The 21,997-nt window shown below is 43.5% G+C and overlaps 1 protein-coding gene and 1 non-coding gene across 3 annotated transcripts; both read right to left on the bottom strand.

The window, feature by feature from the left end:
- Positions 1 to 867: 867 nt before the first annotated feature.
- LOC140710973 (butyrophilin-like protein 3) lies at positions 868 to 21,539 on the bottom strand. Of its 2 annotated transcripts, XM_073013969.1 has the most exons (7): positions 20,835 to 21,539; positions 12,405 to 12,680; positions 7,885 to 7,998; positions 6,762 to 6,782; positions 6,200 to 6,226; positions 5,878 to 5,904; positions 868 to 5,293 (listed from the first exon to the last, which is right to left on the bottom strand). In XM_073013969.1, the coding sequence occupies exons 1-7, from the start codon at positions 20,881 to 20,883 to the stop codon at positions 4,521 to 4,523; spliced, it is 1,287 nt and encodes a 428-aa protein (XP_072870070.1). In that variant the 5' UTR covers positions 20,884 to 21,539; the 3' UTR covers positions 868 to 4,520. The 2 variants fall into 2 exon arrangements, with proteins under 2 accessions (XP_072870070.1, XP_072870069.1); XM_073013968.1 differs by lacking the exon at positions 20,835 to 21,539 and having other exon boundaries at positions 12,405 to 12,961.
- On the bottom strand, positions 3,256 to 3,359 carry LOC140710984 (U6 spliceosomal RNA). The gene has a single exon (XR_012092139.1). It is a non-coding gene; the product is annotated as a U6 spliceosomal RNA (small nuclear RNA).
- Positions 21,540 to 21,997: the final 458 nt, after the last annotated feature.

Below are 21,997 nucleotides of genomic sequence, written 5' to 3'. Positions count from 1 at the left end.
CCTTGATTTTGTTATTTACCCAGTAGTCATTCATGAGTAGCCTGTTCAGTGTCCGTGTAATTGTGTGATTTTGAGTGAGTTTCTTAATCCTTAGTTCTAATTTGACTGCAGTATGGTCTGAGAGACTGTTATGATTTCCATTCTTTTGCATTTGTGGAGGAGTGTTTTACTTCCAATTATGTGGCCAATTTTAGAATAAGTGCTATGTGGTGCTAGGAAGAATGTGTATTCTGTTGATTTTGGGTGAAGAGTTCTGTAGATGTCTATTAGGTCTGTTTGGTCCAGAGCTGAGTTCAAGTCCTGAATATCCATGTTAATTTTCTGTCTCGTTGATCTATCTAATATTGACAGTGGGGTGTTAAAGTCTCCCACTATTATTATGTGGGAGTCTAAGTCTCTTTGTAGGTCTCTAAGAACTTCTTTTATGAATCTGAGTGCTCCTGTATTTGGTGCATGTATATTTAGGATAGTTAGCTCTTCTTATTGCATTGATCCCTTTACCGTTATGTAATGCCCTCCCTTGTCTTCGTTGCTTTAAAGTCTGTTATATCAGAGACTAGGATTGCAACCCCTGCTCTTTTTGCTTTCCATTTGCTTGGTAAATATTCCTCTATCCCTCTATTTTGAGCCTATGTGTGTCTTTGCATGTGAGCTGCGTCTCCTGAATACAGCACACTGATGGGTCTTGACTCTATCCAGTTTGCCAGTCTGTGTCTTTTAATTGGGGCAGTTAGCCCATTTACATTTAAGGTTAATATTGTTATGTGTAAATTTGATCCTGTCATCATGACGCTACCTGGTTATTTTGCACATTCCTTGATGCAGTTTCTTCACAGTGTCATAGGTCTTTATGTTCTGGTGTGTTTTTGCAGTGGCTGGTACCAGTTTTTCCTTTCCATATTTAGTGCTTCCTTCAGGAGCTCTTGTAGGGCAGGATTGGTGGTGACAAAATCCCTCAGCATTTACTTGTCTGTAAAGGACTATATTTCTTCTTCACTTATGAAGGTTAGTTTGGCTGGATATGAAATTCTGGGTTGAAATTTTTTTTTAAGAATGTTGAATATTGGCCCCCACTCTCTTCTGGCTTGTAGGGTTTCTGCAGAGAGATCCACTGTTAGTCTGATGGGCTTCCCTTTGTAGGTAACCTGACCCTTCTCTCTGGCTGCCCTTAATATTTTTTCCTTCATTTCAACCTTGGTGAATCTGACAATTATGTGTCTTGGGGTTGTTCTTCTTGAGGAGTATCTTAGTGATTTTCTCTGTATTTCCTGAATTTGAATGTTGGCCTGTCTTGCAAGGTTGGGGAGGTTCTCCTGAATAATATTCTGAAGTGTGTTTTCCAACTTGGTTCCATTTTCCCTGTCACTTTCAGGGACCCTGATCAAGCATAGGTTTGGTCTTTTCACATAGTCCCCTATTTCTTGGAGGCGTTGTTTGTTCCTTTTCATTCTTTTTCTCTAATCTTGTTTTAATGCCTTATTTCAGTAAGTTGTTCTTCAGTCTCTGATATCCTTTCTTCCTCTTGATCTATTCGGCTATTGATACTTGTGTATGCTTCACGAAGTTCTCGTGCTGTGATTTTCAGCTCCATCAGGTCATTAATGTTCTTCTTTAAACTGATTATTCTAGTTAGCAGTTCCTATAAGCTTTTGTCAATGTTCTTAGCTTCATTGCATTGGGTTAGAACATGCTCCTTTACCTCAGAGGAATTTGTTATTACCCATCTTCTGACGCCTACTTCTGTCAATTCGTTAATTCTGTCAAACTCATTTTCTGTCCAATTTTGTGCCCTTGCTGGAGAGGAGTTATGGTCATTTGGGGAAGAAACATTCTGGTTTTTGAAATTTCCAGCAATTTTGAGCTGGTTTTTCCTCAGCTTTGTGGATTTACCTACCTTTGATCTTTGAGGCTGATGACCTTTGGATGGGGTTTTTGTGGGGGGGACCTTTTGTTGATGTTGATGTTACTGCTTTCTGTTTGTTAGTTTTTCTTCTAACAGTCAGGCCTCTTTTCTGCAGTTGTGCTGCAGTTTGCTGGAGGTTCACTCCAGAACCTATTTGCCTGGGTATCACCAGTGGAGGCTGCAGAACAGCAAAGACTGCTGCCTGCTCCTTCCTCTGGAAGCTTCATCTTAGAGGGCCACTGGCCTGATGCCAACCAGAGCTCCCCTGTATGAGATGTGTGTCAACCCCCGTTGGGAAGTCTCTCCCCGTCAGGTGGCACAGGGGTCAGGGACCCACTTGAGGAGGCAGTCTGTCCCTTAGCAGAGCTCGAGCGCTTTGCTAGAAGAACCCTCCTTGTCAGCATCTGCTGCTGTCTGCAGAGCCAGCAGGCAGGAACGTTTACGCCCACTGAAACTGCGCCCACAGCCACCCCTTCCCCCAGGTGCTCTGTCCAAGGGAGATGGGAGTTTTGTCTCTAAGCCCCTGACTGGGACTGCTGCCTTTCTTTCAGAGATGCCCTGCCCAGTGAGGAGGAATCGAGAGACACAGTCTGGCTACAGCCTCTTTGCTGTGCTGTGTTGAGTTCCGCCCAGTCTGAACTTCCAGGCCTCCTTAGCACTGTCAGAGGAACACTGCCTACTCAAGCCTCAGTAATGACAGATGCCCCTCCCCGCACCAAGCTCCATCATCCCAGGTCAGCTCCAGACTGCTGTGTTGGCAGCGAGAATTTCAAGCCAGTGGTTCTTGGCTTGCTGGGATCTGTGGGAGTGGGACCTGTTGCGTGTGCCCACTTGGCTCTCTGGCTTCAGCCCCCCTTCCAGGGGGTGAACAGTTCTGTCTCACTGTGGTTCCAGGTGCCACTGGGGTACGAAAATAAAAGCCTGCAGCTAGCTCAGTGTCTGCCCAAACAGCCACCCAGTTTTTGCTTGAAACCCAGGGCCCTGGTGGTGTAGGCACATGAGGGACTCTCCTGTTCTGTGGATTGCAAAAATTGTGGGAAAAGCGTAGTGTCTGGGCCAGATAGCACAGTCCCTCACAGCTTCCCTTGGCTGGCGGAGGGAGGCCCGGAGGAAGGTCCCCCACTCCTTGCACTTCCTAGGTGAGGCAACGCCCCACCTTGCTTCTGCTTGCACTCCATGGGCTGCACTCACCACCTAACCAGTCCTCATGACATGAACAGGGTACCTCAGTTGGAAATGCAGAAATCACCTGCCTTCTGCATTGGTCTCGCTGGGAGCTGCAAGCCGGAGCTGTTCCTATTCAGACATCTTGCCAGATCCTTCCAGTGTTTTTCTTTATCATAAAATTAAATTTAACTGTGGAACACTTCATGGATGTGCACGTCCTCCTTGTGCAGGGGCCATGCTAATCTCTGTATCATTCCAATTTTAGTAAACGTGCTGCCGAAGCAAGCACTACTTGGAATAATTGCTGTGAGATTTCATGATTTTGTGTGTATAAAAATTTTGTTTCTGAGTGGCACTTTATTTGCATGGATATGTCATAATTTGTTCATCAACTGGTGAGCTTTGTGTTGTTTTCAAATTTTGGCTGTTACAAATAAAGCTGCTATGAACATTCACATATTTCCTTTTCTCTTGGAAAAATAATTAGAAGGCCATGCTGGATCATATGGTTAGTGACTGTTTAACTTTTAAGGAAACTACTGAACTGTTTTCCAAAGTGACTACGTTTTTTGACATTCCCATGAGCAGTGCATGAGAGTTTCCCTCCTTCCACATCCTCACCAGCGCTTGCTATGGTCAGTCTTTGTAATTTTAGCCACTCTAATAGATGGTAATGGTATGTTGTTGTGGTTTTAGTTTGCATTTCCTTAATATTTAATGACATTGAGTATCTCTTCATGTGCTTATTTTTCATCTGTATATCTTCTTTGTTGACAGGTTTTATCAGTAATGATGGTGGCTTTATAAACCTTTTGCTCTGTATCTATTGAAATGATCATATGGTTTTCTTTTTTACTTTATTAATGTGCTGAATTACACTGGCTGATATTTAAATATTAAACCAACCCTGCATTTGTGGGACAAACCACATTGAGTAGTTATATGTCATCTTTAAATAAATTGTTTAGTTTCATTTGCTAAAATTTTATTTAGAATTTTTGTGTCTATGTTAATGAGGGATATGGACCTGTAGTTTTCCTTCCTCTTCTTCTGTTTTCTTTGCCTGGTTTTGGTATCAGGTAATGCTGGGCTTATAGAATCAGTGAAAAATCCTCCCTCCTCTTTATTCTTTGAGCCTCACATAGCAGGTGTTCGATAACTATCCCGTGGGCGATTTGGTATAGAGAAAAGTAAATTAATGTGGAATAAGCAAACAGAGTTTATGGTGGGAAAATGTATAATATAAAAACACATCATTAGCAAACACTGTGCCATCAAACCTGCAAGCAGGATTCACATTCGTCGTCTCCTTAATCTTCACCTGCGAGGTGGGAATCACTATTCCTGACTAACAAGTGAGGAGCCTGGGAGGTTGTGACTTGTTCAAGATCACTTAGCTGGATGGAGTTTTCACAAAGTAAATCTTATGTGAGTCTATTGCATCCCCACTTCAGGGCAGCCATGGCTTCTGACTCCCACAGGGACAGGCCAATCCTCCCTCATCTGGAAGCTGCTGCTGCTGCCGGGGCTTAGGAGAGAAGAACCTCAGCACCCTAAAGGAGAGTGGGAGGCGCGACTTCCTGTGCGCAGGCTTCGGAGAGGAAGCTGGGGCCGCCTGCAGGGAGCACTCTCCCTTGGCTGTGTCTGCATCTGCGGTGTGGGGCCCTTTAAGCAGGCTCTTCTCTCTCTGATCCCAGGACACTGGACATATGAATATGGGAGTCCCATTTTTCTCTTCATAGATCACATGCTGGATAAAGGGTCTCAAGAGGCCTTGAAACTGACATGTCAGGATACAAATGTAGGACTGGTCATTTGTGTTGAAGAAGGAGATGTTCCCACCCTCATAGTTCAGGAAGACCCCTACTCGTGTAGGAGGGGTCTCGGGGGAGAGGTTGATAAAATGGGGATTGAATGTGAAATACAAATATTCTGTCGTCAGTCCGAAGACCCAGTACCCATTGTTGGGAGACAAAGTCACAGAGTCCTTCTTCCTGTCTGTGTCATCCTGGCACACTCCCACACACCACCCTACATTTTGTCCCACGTCCACCTCCCAGTAATGTTTCCCTGCCTGGAAACCCTGAGAAGCCACCACATTCTTCCTTGTGAATCTCTTCGTAGAGTAAGGCACCTTCTGGGGAGCTTTTCTATGGGTTACAGTTTTCAGATCAGAAACGCAGAGCTGCGAGTGAGCCGTCGCTGGGTCCAGAGTCACCTCCACTGGGGTGCGGTGGGGGAGAGAGGAAGCGTGAGTTACTGAAGAGGAAATCTGGGCTAGAATAAGAGGTCGACCCTCCCACTGCAGACTGGCTCCGGGTAGGATCCGGCCAGTCCCACTATCCCCTCAGCCGTGTCTCTTCTCCAGGGCAGCCCCTGTGCCTCACTGATGCTTGGAGATGCTCAACCACCAGAGGTTCAACTCCTCTGTATCACCCAACCCGACCACTGCCCTCCCAGGTAAGCCCATATTTGACTTTGTGAGACCTTGAGTGACTCCAGGATTCACCTTCCTTCCACCCACCTGTTCCTGCTGACTTCACTTCTTTCCCCTTAGCACAGACTCCTAGAAGCCAGCTACTGGTGCCCTCAGTTCCCTGGCGTCCTGCCTGTGACCCCTCCGAGCTGACCCAGTCCCTATGCTTTTCCTTCCAAGTCCTGGGCCAAGAAGTGCATTTAGAGGCAGTGGCACCCTGGGGTGGATTGGGGCATCACAGATTTGCCGTCTGCAAGCCAGGTGGGCTCCATATTTGTCACTAGTCATCTTCCTACTCCATGCCCACTGTCACCCTCTCAGGCGTCAGTACCTGCGTGTTTCCGGGCCTCTCTCAATTCTGAAAGCAAGCAGACAGAACAGGCAGTTCAGCGCTCCCGTGGGGAACAGGACACAGGGAGAAGGGAGAGACCAAGGATTAGGACCCTTTGTGAGTGTCATGGGCCCTCTCAAGAGATCTGAAGGCGGCTATGGGGCTTCTCTACAAAATGCACCTCCCCCAGAATCTAGACAATTCAGATTTCCCATCACAAGCTTGGCTCTGCAGGGACCCATGGGCCTCAGGATATAAAAATCCATAAACGAGAGACTTGGAAAGGAGTCATAAATGTGGGAAGAGGAATATTTTCTTTTACCTGCCTGTCTGTGCTTTCTTCTCCAGTCTGAAAAACAAAAACAAAAACAAAACACACAGAAGAGGCTGACATCACAGAGCAGGGCCCAAGGAGAGCGTGGGAGGAAAGCCCTGTATGTGATAACACTCTCACCCAGTTTATCCTGCAGTTTCCACGAAACAAAAAGCAGACGATTTAGTGGTTGATACAGGACTGGGTAAAGTCTCAAAGCATCAGGCCAGGGAGGTTGAGGATCACCCACCAATTTTTCTCAGGTTCCTCCTTGTGGTCCACACACCCTCAGAGCTGGTGATCAACACCTCCCCCCACCACACACAGAGCGGACCAACGGGCAACAGGCACAGACGGGGACTTCCAGGCCCTGAGGCCTATCCTAAGCCCTCCAGATATCTGAGGGGCAACTCATTAGCAGTGGATGGAGAGAGCGCGGCAGCTGCTCTCCTGCACCTGCCGGTACTTCCTGTCCAGCCTGGAGCCGGGGTCTCCAGAGGCTCACGCTGTGGATCAGGGAGGGACCCGGGAGAACCATGTGTGGGAGGCTCAGGACGTGACACACACTTACCCAATTCTGCCTGGATTTTCCCTGAAACAGAAACAGTGTATTCAGTGGTGGACACAGGAATGTGCAAGGTACAAACATGACCCTGGCTGCTTGCACAGGTGGGACAAGCTGCAGGTGTGAAGGGCAGGGCCTCTCCTAGAACACTTACATGTGCTCGTCTCCGCAGCCCCCGCACGGAGCGTAGCTGTCTGCGGGGAGCAAGAGATCAGGAAGGTTCATGCTAAGGAGAGGGACAACAGCTGGGATGCTGTGGAGGTGGAGATGGAGATGGGAGAAGGCGGCTGGGAGGGGAGGCGGGGGGATGGAGGTGGGAGAAGGCAGCTGGGAGGAGAGGCGGGGGCGGCCTCATCCCCGTGGGAAGTGTCACTCCCAAGGAGGAAATTTGTTCTGGGGTGAAGACTCTTACTGAGATTATCATTTTATCTCAGTCAGTTTTATTTCCTCTTTTATGAAGTCTTTGCAACTACCCTGAAATTTTCTTATAAGACTCTTGTTGTAGCTAGTAGAAATTTATTTATTTTTATATATTTATTTTTTGAGTCAGGGTCTCACTCTGTTGCCCAGGCTGGCGTGCAGTGGTGCAAACATGGCTCACTAAAGCCTTGACTTCCTGTGCTCAAGCCAGCCTCCCATCTCAACCTCCTGAGTAGCTGGGACCACTGTCATGAACCACCACACCCGGCTAATTATTTTATTTTATTTTTAAAATTTTTTTTGTAGAGAGGAGTTCTCGCCATGTGGCCCAGGATGGTCTTACACTCCTGGGCTCAAGTGATGCTCCCACATTGGCCTCCCAAAGTGCTGGGATTACAGACACGAGCCAACACACTCAGCCTGTTTGTAGGAATTTATGTGAACTCTTTTTGTACTGAAAATCAATGATCTGCTTATCCTGTGCTCCATGTAAAGTAGAAAGGGATTGGCAGAGGCTGGCGTTTTCTGAAGGAGCCATTTCAGGCCAGCACAGAGGAGGCTGAAGACTGGGTTCCCTCTGCCTCCGGTGGTGGACCCTGGGGGCCTAGGGCTGGAACAACAGACCCCGGAGGTGTGTGAGGGCAGCCTGATACCAGCTCCACAGGAACCACCAAGAAGGTATGGGCCCGTACTTCTCTCTCTCACTTACCTTTGGATTTGAAGAAAACAATTGTCATCCCCACGACAACACCACATAGGCCACCACAGAGTAATCCGGGTAAAATAGAGGCCAGGCGCCAAGGTGAGGGCTGGAAAAAAGTATCTGAAAAACAGTCCCACAGACCCCTTAGTGATTACTAAGCAGGTAAGACAATTTTACACCCATTTAAGGAATCTCCCAGTACCCCAAGATGAAAACATTTTTCTCCAATTTCTTTTACAGATTTAAAGCTTTACATTTGTATAAGTCTCGATCCATCTGGATTTTATACATATACTCACGTGTGTGTGTGTGTTTGCGTGTGTGTGTGTATGTAATGAGGCAGAAGTTCAATGTCATCTTCTTCTAAGCAGGTATTGACTGTGCTGGCAATGTTTATTGAGTGGACCTTGCTTCACACACTACCACACATGCAAGGTCACCTCTGTGTACCTCAAGTTTCTGTTCAAGCTTGGATTTGTTTCTGGGCTTTCTGTTCTTTCTCATTGATCCACAGGGTTATCTCTGTGCCAATAATTTTAATTGGCTTAATCTTCAAAGCTTTGGGATATGTCTCTGAGATAAGACTAAGCTTCTTAGCTTGCTCTTATTCCACTGTATCTTAGCACTTCTTGGCTATTTGTTTTGCCACATAAATTTTGGAATTGACTTGTTAGGCTTTAAGAAAACTCTGGGTCAAGTGCGGTGGCTCATGCTTATAATCCCAACAGTTTGGGAGGCCGAGGTGGGAGGATTTCTTAAGGACAGGAGTTCAAGACCAGTCTCAGCAACAAAGTGAGATCCCCATCTCTAAAAATATTTAAAATTAAAAAAAATTAGCCAGGCAAGGTGGTGCACACCTGTGGTCCCAGCTACTTGGGAGGCTGAGGTGGGAGGATTGCTTGAGCATGGGAAGTTGAGGTTGCAGTGAGTCATGATTGCAACACTCTACTCAAGCATGGGTGACAGAGTGACAGCTCGTCTCAAAAAACAAACAAAAAAATGTGCTGAAATTTTTCTATGGAATTGTATTGAATCTGTATAGCAATTGTAGGAGAACTGGTATCTTTAAGAATATGCATCTTCTTATCTGAAAGGTGTTATATTTGTTCTCTTATTTTAGTTTTCATTAGTGTCTGTTAATTTAGTTTTGTAATACCCTTCAATAAGATTTTGTAAATGTTTTATTAGACTTATTCCTGGTTAACGTTTTTTTTATTATTTATTGTACATGGCATGTAATTTTCTTCCTTTGCTGATGTTTACTAATGCAATTGATTTTGTTTATTCATCTCATTTTTCATGAACACGATGGGTTCTTTTATGAGTTGAAAGAATTTGTCTGTAAATTTTCCTAAATTTTCCATTTATATAATCATGTAGACTGTGAACAATGGCCATTTTATTTTTTTCTTTCTAAAAGTTATAACTTTTACATTTTCTTCCCTTATTGAAGTGACCGCTAATAGTAACAGTACTCTAATATAACGTGGAACTGAAGTGTTTAATGCAATCTCCTTATGTTATGATTTTAAATGACACATTAGGTATGTTTTCTGTGTGTATTTAAAAAATTAAGTGGCTTACTATTTTGTATGATGTTTGCTGCAAGTATCTTTAGATATCTTTTTATCCGATTAAGCAGGGTCTCTCCTATTTCTAGATTGATAGAAAGTTTTCTTCTATTTCTAGATTTGCAAGTGTTGAAATCATAGATGAATAGATGTTGAAAGTTATCTATGTTTTATTTATGTCTACTAAGAAAATTATAGTTTATCTCTTTTAACTAATTATGGTAATAATCACATTAATATATGTTCCCATGTTGACCTAACATTTTTTTCCAGGATAAGTTTGGTCATGAGATATGTTTTTGTGGACTTTTCTACTTGCAAAATTTTTGGTAAGATTTTTACATTTTCAATTATGAATAATGTTGGTAAAAATTTTTCCCTTTTTGAGTTGCCCATTTCTGTTATGGTGCCAAAATTATGTTTACTCAATAAAATTAGTTTAATATTTCCTATTTTTTCTGCTTTCTGGATGACTTTCTGAAAGATACATTTTCTCTTTTCTTGAATATTTGGTAGACTTTGTACATAAAAAAATGTGGCCCTTGTGGGAAGACTTTTAAATGCTGACTCTACCTCTTTCGTGGTTACAGATTAGTCAGGTAGTCTATCTTTCCTTCTGATTTTGTATTTTACATTTGTCTTCTTTTAAAAAATTTTTGAGACAGCGTCTCACTCTGTCCCCCAGGCTGGAGTGCAGTGGGGTGATCTCAGCTCTCTGCAATCTCTGCCTCCTGGATTCAAGTGATTCTCATGCCTCAGCCTCCCGAGTAGCTGGGATTACAGACACACACCACCACGCCCACCTAATTTTTGTATTTTTAGTAGAGATGGGGTTTTGCAATGTTGGGCAGGCTGGTCTCGAACTCCTGACCTCAAGCAATTTGCCCGCTTCAGCCTTCCAAAGTCCTGGGACTACAGGCATGAGCCACTGCACCTGGTCTGTATTTTACATTTTTCTATGAAAACTTTCTCTTCATCATATTTAGTAGAAAAGGAAAAAGTTATTCAAAGCAGTTTATCTTATAAATCTCTACTAAATCTTTAGTTGTACCTTCTTGTTATTTCCTGCATTATTTAATTGTGCTGTTTCTCTTTTATTCTTAACTGATGTTGCCAGTTTATCTATTTTAATAACACTTTGAACCATCTAACTTTAGATGTATTAATCTGCACTATTTGTCTTAATATTTCCATATTTCTATACCTTTAGGATTTCTTCCACTTTCTTTTGCTGTTTTCTGAAATATATATTGATGCCTAATATCAATATTCAGCTATTTTATGCTAATAAGAACATTTAAGGATTTAAGGATATATATATATATATTTTTTTTTGAGATGGAGTCTTGCTCTGTCCCCCAGGCTGGAGTGCAGTGGCATGATCTCGACTTACTACAACCTCCACTTCCCAGGTTCAAGCGATTCTCCTGCCTCAGCTTCCCGGGTAGCTGGGATTTCAGGTGCCCGCCACCACACCCGGCTAATTTTTGAAGTTTTAGTAGAGACAGGCTTTCACCATTTTGGCCAGGCTGGTCTTGAACTCTTGACCTCAGGTGATCCGCCCGCCTTGGCCTCCCAAAGCGCTGGGATTACAGGCGTGAGCCACCACACCTGGCCGGATAAAATTTTGACTCAGAAAACCATATTAGTTCCATTTTACACATTATGATAGATTGTAATTTTATTATCATTCAGTTTTAAGAATTTTCTACCTATCACTATGCTTTCTTCAATTTCTCAGTTATTTTTATGTTTAAAAATTTTTCAAACACTTAAGAATTTAAACTATCATTTGCTATGGTCATTTAACTTTATTAAATTATGATTAGAGAATTTTGTGTGCATGATATCAATGTTTGAAAATTTTCTGAAAACCATTTTATGTGTTTATATCTGATAAAATTTTATAAAAGTCCCAAGTGTGGTAAAAATTCATGTGTATTCTACAAACCTGGAATCCTTCTCCAAAATATGTTATTTCAGGCTTATTAATTTTTACTTCAAATATTATATATTCTTACTCATTTTGTCTACTTATTTAATCAATTTTAGAACTCGAAGTATGATCTTTTTTCTTACATTTCTGTTGATATTTTCTTTTTATATTTTACATGTATCAGGTACATACATATTTAAAATTTTCATATTCTTATACTGAGTGAACTTATGTTTTTGAAATAACTCTATTCCTAATGTCCTCTTTCTTAAAACCTTGTCTTCCTTTTCTTGACACTAATATATCTGTTCGATTCTTCTTGATTAATATTTTTCCAGTATTTTTTATTTTCAATGGATAGGTCATATGTGCTACATTTTTCCTCTTATGAATTGCAATTGAGATTTTTATTATTTATTTATTTTTATGTTTTTGAGATGGAGTCTTGCTCTGCCACCCAGGCTGGAGCACAGTGTTGCCATCTCGACTCACTGCAACCTCTGCCTCCTGGGTTCAAGTAATGAGATTTTTAAATCCAGTCTGAGGTTCTTTGTCTTTTAACTGGCAAATTAAATCCTTTTACATTGAGTGTGATTCTGGAAACATTTTAGTTTATGTAAATTTTCCTACTATTTGTAAATCCTTTCTGAAATTTTCTACATTTTTATTCTGCTTCATGAAGGAGCAATGACGTTTTCTCAAAATGAAGAAACAATTATTTTCTTAGTCCTAGAGTTAATTTCCTTAAGTTTTGTATGTGTTGAGTTGTGAGTGTTGCACCATTAGGGTATTATGTGGTGAAGGAAATACTTAATTCTACTGCCTTGGAATTGTAAACAATTCTACTTCTGCCTTATCAAATGTTTGGTTTTGTTTTTTATACCTCATCAATCTTTGACTCTCAAAACAAATCACTGAAGCTGGGTGGTACTACACAGCAATCCCAGACACAAGCTGCTACTCTACCCTGGGTGACCTATGCACACACCCATTCCTTGCTCCTGCTTCTCCCCACTCACCTCCTATCAATACCTTGGATTCCACCTCATGACTCTGCTCAGCAAGATGGATGGAACACAATATGCTCCCAGTATTTTCCTGGACTATAATGGAGGTCTCCACATCATACAGGCTGTGCCCATCTGCATTTACTCTGGAGTCTGAAGACAAATGCTGTCCTTGTGGACCTTTCCACTTGACTGTGGGCTGTGGGAACCAGCCTGAGGACAGGCAGAGTAACTGGATACCTCCGTCGACATATCCCATGACGGAAATAAGAGGAAGTGAGCCCAGTGCTGGGAAGAAAACAGGGAAAGATGAAAGTGAAGACCAAATTTCAAGCTTATAGCTATTTTGAGTCTGGTTCATCAAGCCTGTACCCATAACAACACACACATCCTTCTCTGTCTCTCTCTTACACACACATCCACTCATAATACTACTGCAAGACTTTCCATGGTCTATGTTCATTCAGCATTTATTTAGGAACCACTATGTATGCCTGGATATTCCTAAGTATGAAATAGGATGCAGTGCATAAGACACAGCCCCTTCTAATGAGAAACTCATTGACCAAATAGTGAGGACACTGTATAAAATACATTTCATAGTGAAATGCAACTATGAAAGCACAGTCAGGTTAGCAAAGAGAAGAGTGCTTAACTGTCAGGGAAAGTCACAGCTTCCTGGAGATGGCATTTGCACCCTTCTGTGTCAGAAAATAGGAGTTTTGTTGTGGTCAGGTTGGGGAGAGGGGAAGCATTTTAGACAAAAAGAGGCAAGTGCAAACCACAATGTGAAAAGTTAACATGCCACAGTGATTTCAAGGACTCATGAGTATTTATATTCCAGATAATGATGTATAAGAGAGTAGGGGTGTGAGACAAGGTGTGAAAAAGGCACAAGGCAAGCCATGGAGGTCATACATTTACTGACCTGAGCAATGTGGACTTGCCCACAGCCACTTTGAGAACTGTAGACCAGTAGGGCTCTTACCAGTCTCCAGCAGGTGGGAGTTATGGTAAGACCTGTATCTTAGAGAGGTCTCCAGACAGCAGCATGGAGGAGGGACCACAGAGAACACTCCGGAGGAGAGTAACCCGCTGTGCAACTACTGAAGTGACTCCAGTGAGAGAAAAGAAGGGCTGGGGAGAAGGAGGGCTTTGAGAAGGGGAACTGCAGATGCAGAATCTATTTGGAGGTTGATTCAATAGGACTGAACATCAAGGAAGGGTTTATTGTGACATCCAGATTTGTGACTTGGGAAATGTGGAAGAGTACCCCTTATGTGGTTGACTTCAATTTGATGATTTAATATTGCCTTTTAACCACTCCAAACAGAACTTCCTCTCTGAGTGCTGTTCTCTGCCATTCCCCAGGGTCTGGATCAATACATGGAGTGTAATAAATGTTTATTAGTCAATAAATTAATGAAAGAATGATGATGGTGTAAGCACCAAGGAAGGGGGTTCAAGTAAGATGATGTAGACTTATCTTCCTTGCTCCTTCCTCTAAGTAAAATTATAAACCCTGGAAATGAGGCAAGCATAGGTGCATTGTGAAAAGTAGAAAGACTAAGGAGGACTGACTAGGGACCCCAGGACTAGAGAAAAACCACAGCAGCTGAGCATTCTATGACCACTCCCCCACTCCCACCTCCAGCAGAAGTAGGTGGCCCAACGGGAATCTTTCCACCCCTAAATGGCTGAAAATACATGATATGCAAAGTGGTGCTGGCAAAAGAATTGACCATGAGCCACATTGACTGGAGGCCAGGGGAAGAGTTCTTTGTCCCACTATGCCAGATGATCACCTCTCTCACAAGAAACACTGGGGAGCAACATGGGGAAACACCTTTTACTGCCACAGTCGGTACTAGAAAAGATGATCAGAATCTCCAGGGACATCAGATAAGCAAAGCAGACCAAAATAATACAGTAAAGTCTCTGAAAATTAAATTGTATTTGGAGCCATAACCACCAAAAATAGACTAGGACCTGAGTCATAAATCTAAACATGGTGACTGCCTGCAAAACAGAAGCTTTACATAGGGTCTAGAGTGTCTTACAATAACTAAACCACTTAGATTTCAACTAAAAATTACCCATCACACCAAGAACCAATTAAATATCAACTTGAATGAAAATAGACAATCATGTAATTGCCAAGACCAACATGAATAGCTATTATTAAAGTGTTTCAAAGAGCAATTATGAATTATCTCAAAAAAATTAAAACTCACAAAAATCATAGATGTTATAAAAAGCAAATCGGGAGTTATATAACAGAAAAAAAACACAAAAACAAAAACTAACTGGGTAGCTTCAATACTAGAGTGGAGATGACAGAAAATAAAATCATTGAACTCCAGGATACAACAATGAAACTTAACCAGTGTGAAGAGAGAGGAAAATATTTTTTCTAAAAAGGAAAAACAGATCCTCCAGGACCTATGGGACAATAACAAAATATCAGCATTTATATCATCATTGTCTCAGAAGGAGAGGTGAAAGAGAGAGAGCTGAAAGAGTATTTAAAGAAATGATTGTCGATCTAATCAAAGGAGGTGAAAGTCCTTTCAAGAAGCTGAGAGCAAACCAAATAGGAGAAGTGCAAAGAAACTCATGCCTTGATAGATCATAATTAAATTTCTGAAAATAAATAAAACTATCTTGAAAGCAATCAGAGATAAATGATGCATTATATATAAACCAATGACAGCAGATTTTTCATGAGGAATATTCAAGGCCAGAAAGAAGTAGCACATTTTTCAACTGCTGAAAGAAAATAACCATCAGGAAACTTCACAAATTCTATATCTGGCAAAACCATTATTCACAAATAAAGAGGAAATCATTTGCATGTTTATTCTCAGATAAACAGAAACTAAGAGAATTTGTCACTAGCAGACCTATCCTAAAAGGATGGCTGGAGGAAATTCTTCAAACAGAAAGGAAATGATAAAAGAAAGAATCTTGGAATATTAGGAAAGAAGAAAAGCAATAGAAAAAGAAGAATAAGGAAAACTACAATAGATTTTCCATTTTATTAGTGTTTAACAATCACATACGGGCTGGGTGTTGTGGCTCACGCCTGTCATCCCAGCACTTTGAGAGGCCAAGGCTGGGGATCATTTGAGGTGAGGAGTTTGAGACCAGCTGGCCAACATGGCAGAACCCCATCTCTACTAAAAATACAAAAAAAATTAGCTGGATGTGGTGGTACATGCCTGTAATCTGAGCTACTCAGGAGGTTGAGGTACAAGAATCACTTGAACCCAGGAGGTGGTGGTTGCAGTGAGCTGAGATCATACCACTGCACTCCAGCCTGGGTGACGGGGCAAGACTCTGTCTCAAAGAAAACTAAAAACTAAAAAAAATTACATATGATGGTTTAAACAGAAATTAAGTCACTCTCTGATGTAGTGCTTATGTATATAGAATAAATACTCAAGGCAGTATTATTTTTAAAATGTGGAGATTAAAGGGATCTAAATGAAAATGAAGTTTCCACACTTCAAAGTGGTAAAATGTTGATACAGTAGATTGTGACAAATTATATATGAATATCATAACACTAGAACAGCACCTAAGAAAACACGACAAAATGTTATACTAAAAAAAGACTAACAATACGTTGTAATGGAATCCTAAAAAAATTTAGTAACACACAGGAAGTCAAGAAAAAAGAAGAAAACAAAAGAAATTGAAACAGGACAGGCATCATCACTGTCATTTCACCAACAGGGTGGCAGTGGCTTTCCTCCGTATCCTGTCAGGTGGTGGCAGGTGCAGGTGGCTGTCCTCTCTGTCATGACCCCACCTGTGTGATGGCAGGGCCAGGCTCATCTCCAGAAACCTCAGGTCAGGGATGCCCACCGAAGCCTTTTTACATCATGTCAGAATCTGGAAAACCTGTTTTATTTCATTATCTGAAATACTTTCAAGAGCTGATAACGGTAGCATGACTTTACAAGACAACTCAGTCATAAATAAACAACTGACCTGACACCTGCAGCTCCCAGGTGGCCTCCTCATCATAAATCTGGGAACTGAACCAGCACCCATACAGGTCCACATCCAGGGGAGTGATATTTTTTAGTCTTAGAGAGACATGCCCCCATGCAATGGAGTCCTTCACAAGCTCAGTTCTCCCTTGATACTGCGGCATCTGCATAGATTCCCGGTCTTCCCCATCTCTGTAGAGGTGGACCACAGCATGGAGCTGATTCCTGAAGAACCGCACTTCCATGGCCTCTGCACTGGTCTCAGGAAAGAGGGAGCAGGAAAACACTGCGTCCTCCCCCACCGAGGCCTAGACAAACTTGCCCGGTCCAGTCACTTGCCACTGTCCTATGGGAGGAAACACAACAGATAACTGAGCAAAATCTACTTGAGTCCTTCTCAGGGCTCTGGTGGGTGGAGATGTGTGGGGTGTGGGGTGGGGGATCCATCAGTCTTCTTTCTAAACCTGATGACTTGGATTTGCACATCTTCTTACACTTGCGAGAACGCTTCCGTGTCAGTTACTTCACTTGCGAGAACGCTTCCGTGTCAGTTACTTCACTCGGTTCTCATACACATCTCGTGTGAGATGAGGTGAGGTCTGTGCTATCAATATTTCCCACATTCAACATGAGGAAACCCTGTCTCTGGGGCTGAGTTGTTCAGAGGCCTGAGAGACACCTTCCAAATGCAGAATCCCTGACTAGAGGAGAATCTACCTCCACATGCTCTCTGCCCAGCTGCTTAATGAACACTCACACCACCGCCTTTGCATTTTCTATGCTAAAAACCTTTTTAAATGACTCAGGAGGGGAGTAAGTGGCCATAAAATATCCAATTTGGGGAAATTTATTTCCTTCAAATAGATGATTACGTCTTGTAAATGTTTTATGGATACAAGAGAGAAATACATATTCTCTGCTGAAGCACATTTATTTGTGCTTCTTTTTTTAAGCAGACTTCTGCCACATTCTGAAGGACATGGTATGACACAGTGAGGAGATTTTGTAGTTTTTGTTTCAGAGATTTGCTCTTTAGTGCACTCACGTTGTGACATATCTTTTCCATGACACCTACCTTTTACTCCAGGTAATAATTTTATGTTTTTCCACTTTATTATTTCGTACTTGAATAGTACTTCATCTAGCAAAAGCTTGTCCAAGCCACAGCCTGTGGGCTGCATGAGGCTCAGGACAGCTTTGAATAGGGTCCAATACAAATTCGTAAACTTTCTTAAAACATTATAAGACTTTTTGTGATATTTTTTCATTCATTAGTTATTGTTAGTGTTCTTCTTCTTTCAACATGGCCCAGGGAAGCCAAAAGATTGGACACCCCGACTCTAGTGCTTTATCAACATGGCTTACCTGTTTTTTTGTTTGTTTGTTTGTTTGTTTGTATTTTCTTGGTACAGCTTTGTCTTGATCTTCCCTTGAAACTGTTTTCATCTTGCTGCAAGTGACATAATTGTTTGTTTTCTGCAAGTCTTCCCTGCACAACTCTCAGCTTCATGAGGACAGAGTGTGTGTGTTTTCCTCAGCACAGGATTCCCCATGCCCAGCACAGAGAATGGGCTCTGCAGACAGGGATTATGCTCGTGAATGGTGAGTGCTACTTTCTTTGTGCATTTGCTTCTTGGTTTTGTGGTCGACCAAGTAATTTTCCTGGTGTAAATCACACTTACAACTCTGTATGATTAGAGTTCTTCTTAGCGAGATCACAAATGATGGAGGCCCGCTCCCTTCACCTTCCAAGTACCCAACCCTTTGATTGGCAGTGTCTCTTGATTCATTCACATGTATCCATTTATGGTATATGGATCTACCTGTGTGTGCTGTCTGCACGTGCATCAGAGGCAAAGTGGATCCCGTGTGTGAATTTCCAGATAAGTGGATGTTTTTAATTTTAGCACTAATTATGTCTAAGTTTAAGTACATTTTATAAATCTTGCTGAAATGTATTTCACTTGTGCACCTTTAAGAGTATTATTAAATGAGGTGTGATTTTGCCGCCTGATGTCTGACCAGCTGCTGACCTGGTGTAGCAGATGTTGAGGCCCTGCTCCTCACCGCCCAACCCTGAGTCCCCCTGAAGTGGGATGGGCATTTCCCTGCCTGCTGACAGCTCCGCCCTTGGAGCCTGGCCTCTGCCTCTCTGCTGATGGCTTCTTGCAACCTTTGGAACTTACTCAGCCCAGGCACAGGGCAGCCAAGAAGGTTTGCGATTTTAATAGTCCCAGGGGGCACATCTCACCCAGTGGGGAACAGGAAGCGGTGGATGTTGGGAAGATCCTGAGCCGTCATCTATACGGTTCCTGCAAAGGACACAGTGGGACTGGGTCCCAGTTGCCACCACCGCAAGCTGCTCATTAGTGCACCCTCTATGGCTTTCCTCCCACTGGCTTCACTCTTTGCACCTTGTCACTTTTGTTTCTGAGAATGATCTGCTAAACAAACCATCTGCAGAAAGGCTGTTGCTCTAGATCAGTTTTTGGGAACCAACCTGTCAGCTGGGCTGCTGTGAGTGCTGCCCTCAAGGCTGCGTGAGACTCTCAAGCTGGGCAAACAGTTTTTAGTACATGTCTGTTTCTCCGGCCAGCCTTACTGCTGTCATTTGTCTTGCTGACAGCGTCTCCCTTTACTCCTTCCCTGGGGGAGAAGCAAGGAATAACACTGTGTGTGGTTGCAACACACTGTGCACCAGTGGAGCTCTGTGCTGCGTGCTCTACATGCAGAAGTCCATGCAGTCCACACAGTAGCCCTTCAGCCACAGGATGTCACGGATGTGATATTATTACCTCTATGTCATCATAAGCAAAAACTGACGCTAATAGAGGTTATCAGCCACGAGCTCATAGGCAGAGAAAAAGAAAGTTTAAAAAACAGTCTTACTTCCTCCAAGGTCATTTCCAGGATGCCCTGCTGCCTCATGCAGAAACAGAAAGCAGACAGAAAAGCTCGTCAGAAAATGGCTGAGAATGTACTTAAATGGAGGCTCTCTTTTGAGTAACACACATGGATTGTGGTTTTTTGTTTTTGTTTTTGTTTTTTTGAGTCAAAGTCTCACTCTGTCACCCAGGCTGGAGTGCAGTGGCACGATCTCGGCTCACTGCAGCCTCCACCTCCTGGGTTTAAGCAATTCTCCTGCCTCAGCCTCCCGAGTAGCTAGGACTACAGGTGCCCGCCACCGCGCCCAGCTAATTTTTGTGTTTTCAGTAGAGACAGATTTTCACCATGTTGGCCAGGCTAGTCTCAAACTCCTGACCTCAGGCGATCCACCCACCTCAGCCTCCCAAAGTGCTGGGATTACAGGTGTGAGCCACTGCGCCCGGCCAACACACATGGATTTTGATGCCCTTATTTCTGTTTTCTTGGCTTTGTTTAGCAAAACAGTCATAGGTAGACAAATAGCAGGATGGAACTGTTTCGGACAGAAAGTGAACACAGTCAAATGAACTTTTCATGGCTTGACACTGACCACCCAGAATCCAGTGTTCTACTCCAGTCCCCGTCTCTCCCTGCCCAGTGTTCTACTCCAGTCCCCATCTCTCCCTGCCCAGTGTTCTACTCCAGTCCCCGTCTCTCCCTGCCCAGTGTTCTACTCCAGTCCCCGTCTCTCCCTGCCCAGTGTTCTACTCCAGTCCCCGTCTCTCCCTGCCCAGTGTTCTACTCCAGTCCCCGTCTCTCCCTGCCCAGTGTTCTACTCCAGTCCCCGTCTCTCCCTGCCCAGTGTTCTACTCCAGTCCCCGTCTCTCCCTGCCCAGTGTTCTACTCCAGTCCCCGTCTCTCCCTGCCCAGTGTTCTACTCCAGTCCCCATCTCTCCCTGCAAAGTTTATTGGATTACTCAATATCCTATGCACCAGGCTTTGTGTTGATGGTTACTAGAAGGAGAAAGAAGAGTGGATTTCTGCCTAGAATATGCCAGGTTCCAACTTATTCCTCACTTAAAGGTCTGGTGCTTTACCCCATATCCACAGGTGTTTCTAACTCAGCATGTACATAACTGGACACATTGTCTTTTTCTCCAAACATCCTAAACAGTATCACCTTCCACCCAGACACCCAAGTCAAAAACCTGGGGATTTTATTAGAGACCTCCCCTGCCTAAGCCCCACAGCCCACTGGGGAGAACAATATATTTACCTTAGATTCTCAGTGTGTTCCCTCCCCACTCCCAGGGCTGCTCCCATTATTCTGGGCTGCTATAATAGTGCACACAGTGCCCATGTCCTTGAGAAACAGCCCACGGGGTCTGCTCCTGAATTCCTGCTGCCCTGTGCTTCCCACAGCTCCTGGCATTGGTAGTTGCCAGCCTGAGGCCCGGGGAAGCTGGAGAATGCAAGCACCAAAGATTCCTGCATCTCGCTGTGCTGAGTTCATTGTCACGAATGAACTCAAAATATTATTCAACAAGGAGACAAACAACATCCAAACTGAAAGACTTACCTGACACCAGCTTGTAGAAACTGAGAACCAAAATGAGCACGAAAGCCATGGATATTCCTGTGAGTTGATCTCACGTCATGAAAACAGATGACAGCAGGGGTGGACGGATGATTTGGAGGGCAGGCCAGCTGTCTCAGATGCAGGAGCCATGGAGAGGCTCTTCATGAACTGATGTCAAGCTGTGCTTTTCTCCCTAGAGCCTCCCTAAACATGGCTGTATGAATGAGGAGTGTGGGCCCTGGACTTTGAATCACTGCATTTATTGGCAGGTCATAAACATCTATCTCAGACCAGAGAAACGGTCATGGAAAGAGAGTAGGGTACACTTGGAGGGACTTTGTTCTGGGTCAAGATAGTGCCCCACATAGGTGGCATAGGAATGCCAGACGCAGAGATATTTTCAGGCTTAGTCTGGCAGGCAGAGCTGCAAGAGAGAGTGAGCATCTATCCCTGAAAGAGAGATTGGATGGGTGCAGTGGCTCAGGCCTGTAATCCCAGCACTTTGGGAAGCCAAGGCAGGTGAATCATGAGGTCAAGAGCTCAAGACCATCCTGGCCAACATGATGAAACCCCGTCTCTACTAAAAATACAAAAATTAGCCAGACATGGTGGCACGCACCTGTAGTCCCACCTACTTGGGCGGCTGAGGCAGGAGAATCGCTTGAACTGGGGAGGGGGAGTTTGCAGTGAGCCCAGATCACACCACTGTCCTCCAGCCTGGTGACAGAGTGACACTGTATCTCAAAAAAAAAAAAAAAAAAAAAAAAGATAGAAATCATCTCAGCACAGGGCAGTGAGGCAGTGAATTTGCCCAGGCACATAGGCAATGCTCCATGAGACTCATATTTCCTGGCACAGTGTGAGGAAATTCTGCCCGTCCCTCCCTTGTCTTGAGTTCAGGGACAGGACTCTGATCATGAGGCCAGATGGGGTTGAACTTGCCAGAACAACCAAGACCTTGATCTCCAAGGATCCAAGGTATTGAGAAAGAGACCAAGATGAGGCTTCAGGCCCGGGGATAAGGCAAAGATGCATTCATTCAGTCATTCATTAGATGCACTAAGCCAGGACAAACACAGTTAGAGATTATGCAGCGATTTCAAGTCTGGGGACATGCACGAAGAATACGCACTTACTAGATCAGAAAGCAGGTTTCCACGGAG

This window comes from Chlorocebus sabaeus, unplaced genomic scaffold, assembly GCF_047675955.1.
Source record: "Chlorocebus sabaeus isolate Y175 unplaced genomic scaffold, mChlSab1.0.hap1 unalloc_scaffold_114, whole genome shotgun sequence".
NCBI lineage: Eukaryota > Metazoa > Chordata > Mammalia > Primates > Cercopithecidae > Chlorocebus > Chlorocebus sabaeus.
This window is presented reverse-complemented; position numbering and strand designations above follow the sequence as displayed.

Excerpts from the sequence above, each read along its gene's own strand:
- LOC140710973 (XM_073013968.1), bottom strand. The coding sequence starts at position 12,855 with ATGAACATAGACCATGGAAAGTCTTGCAGTAGTATTATGAGTGGATGT. Across the intron at positions 7,999-12,404 it reads ATCCAAGGTATTGATAGGAG|ATACTTTTTTCCAGCCCTCA; the intron begins GTGAGTGGGGAG and ends ACTGTTTTTCAG. Across the intron at positions 5,905-6,199 it reads AAGAAAGCACAGACAGGCAG|AATTGAGAGAGGCCCGGAAA; the intron begins GTAAAAGAAAAT and ends GCTTGCTTTCAG.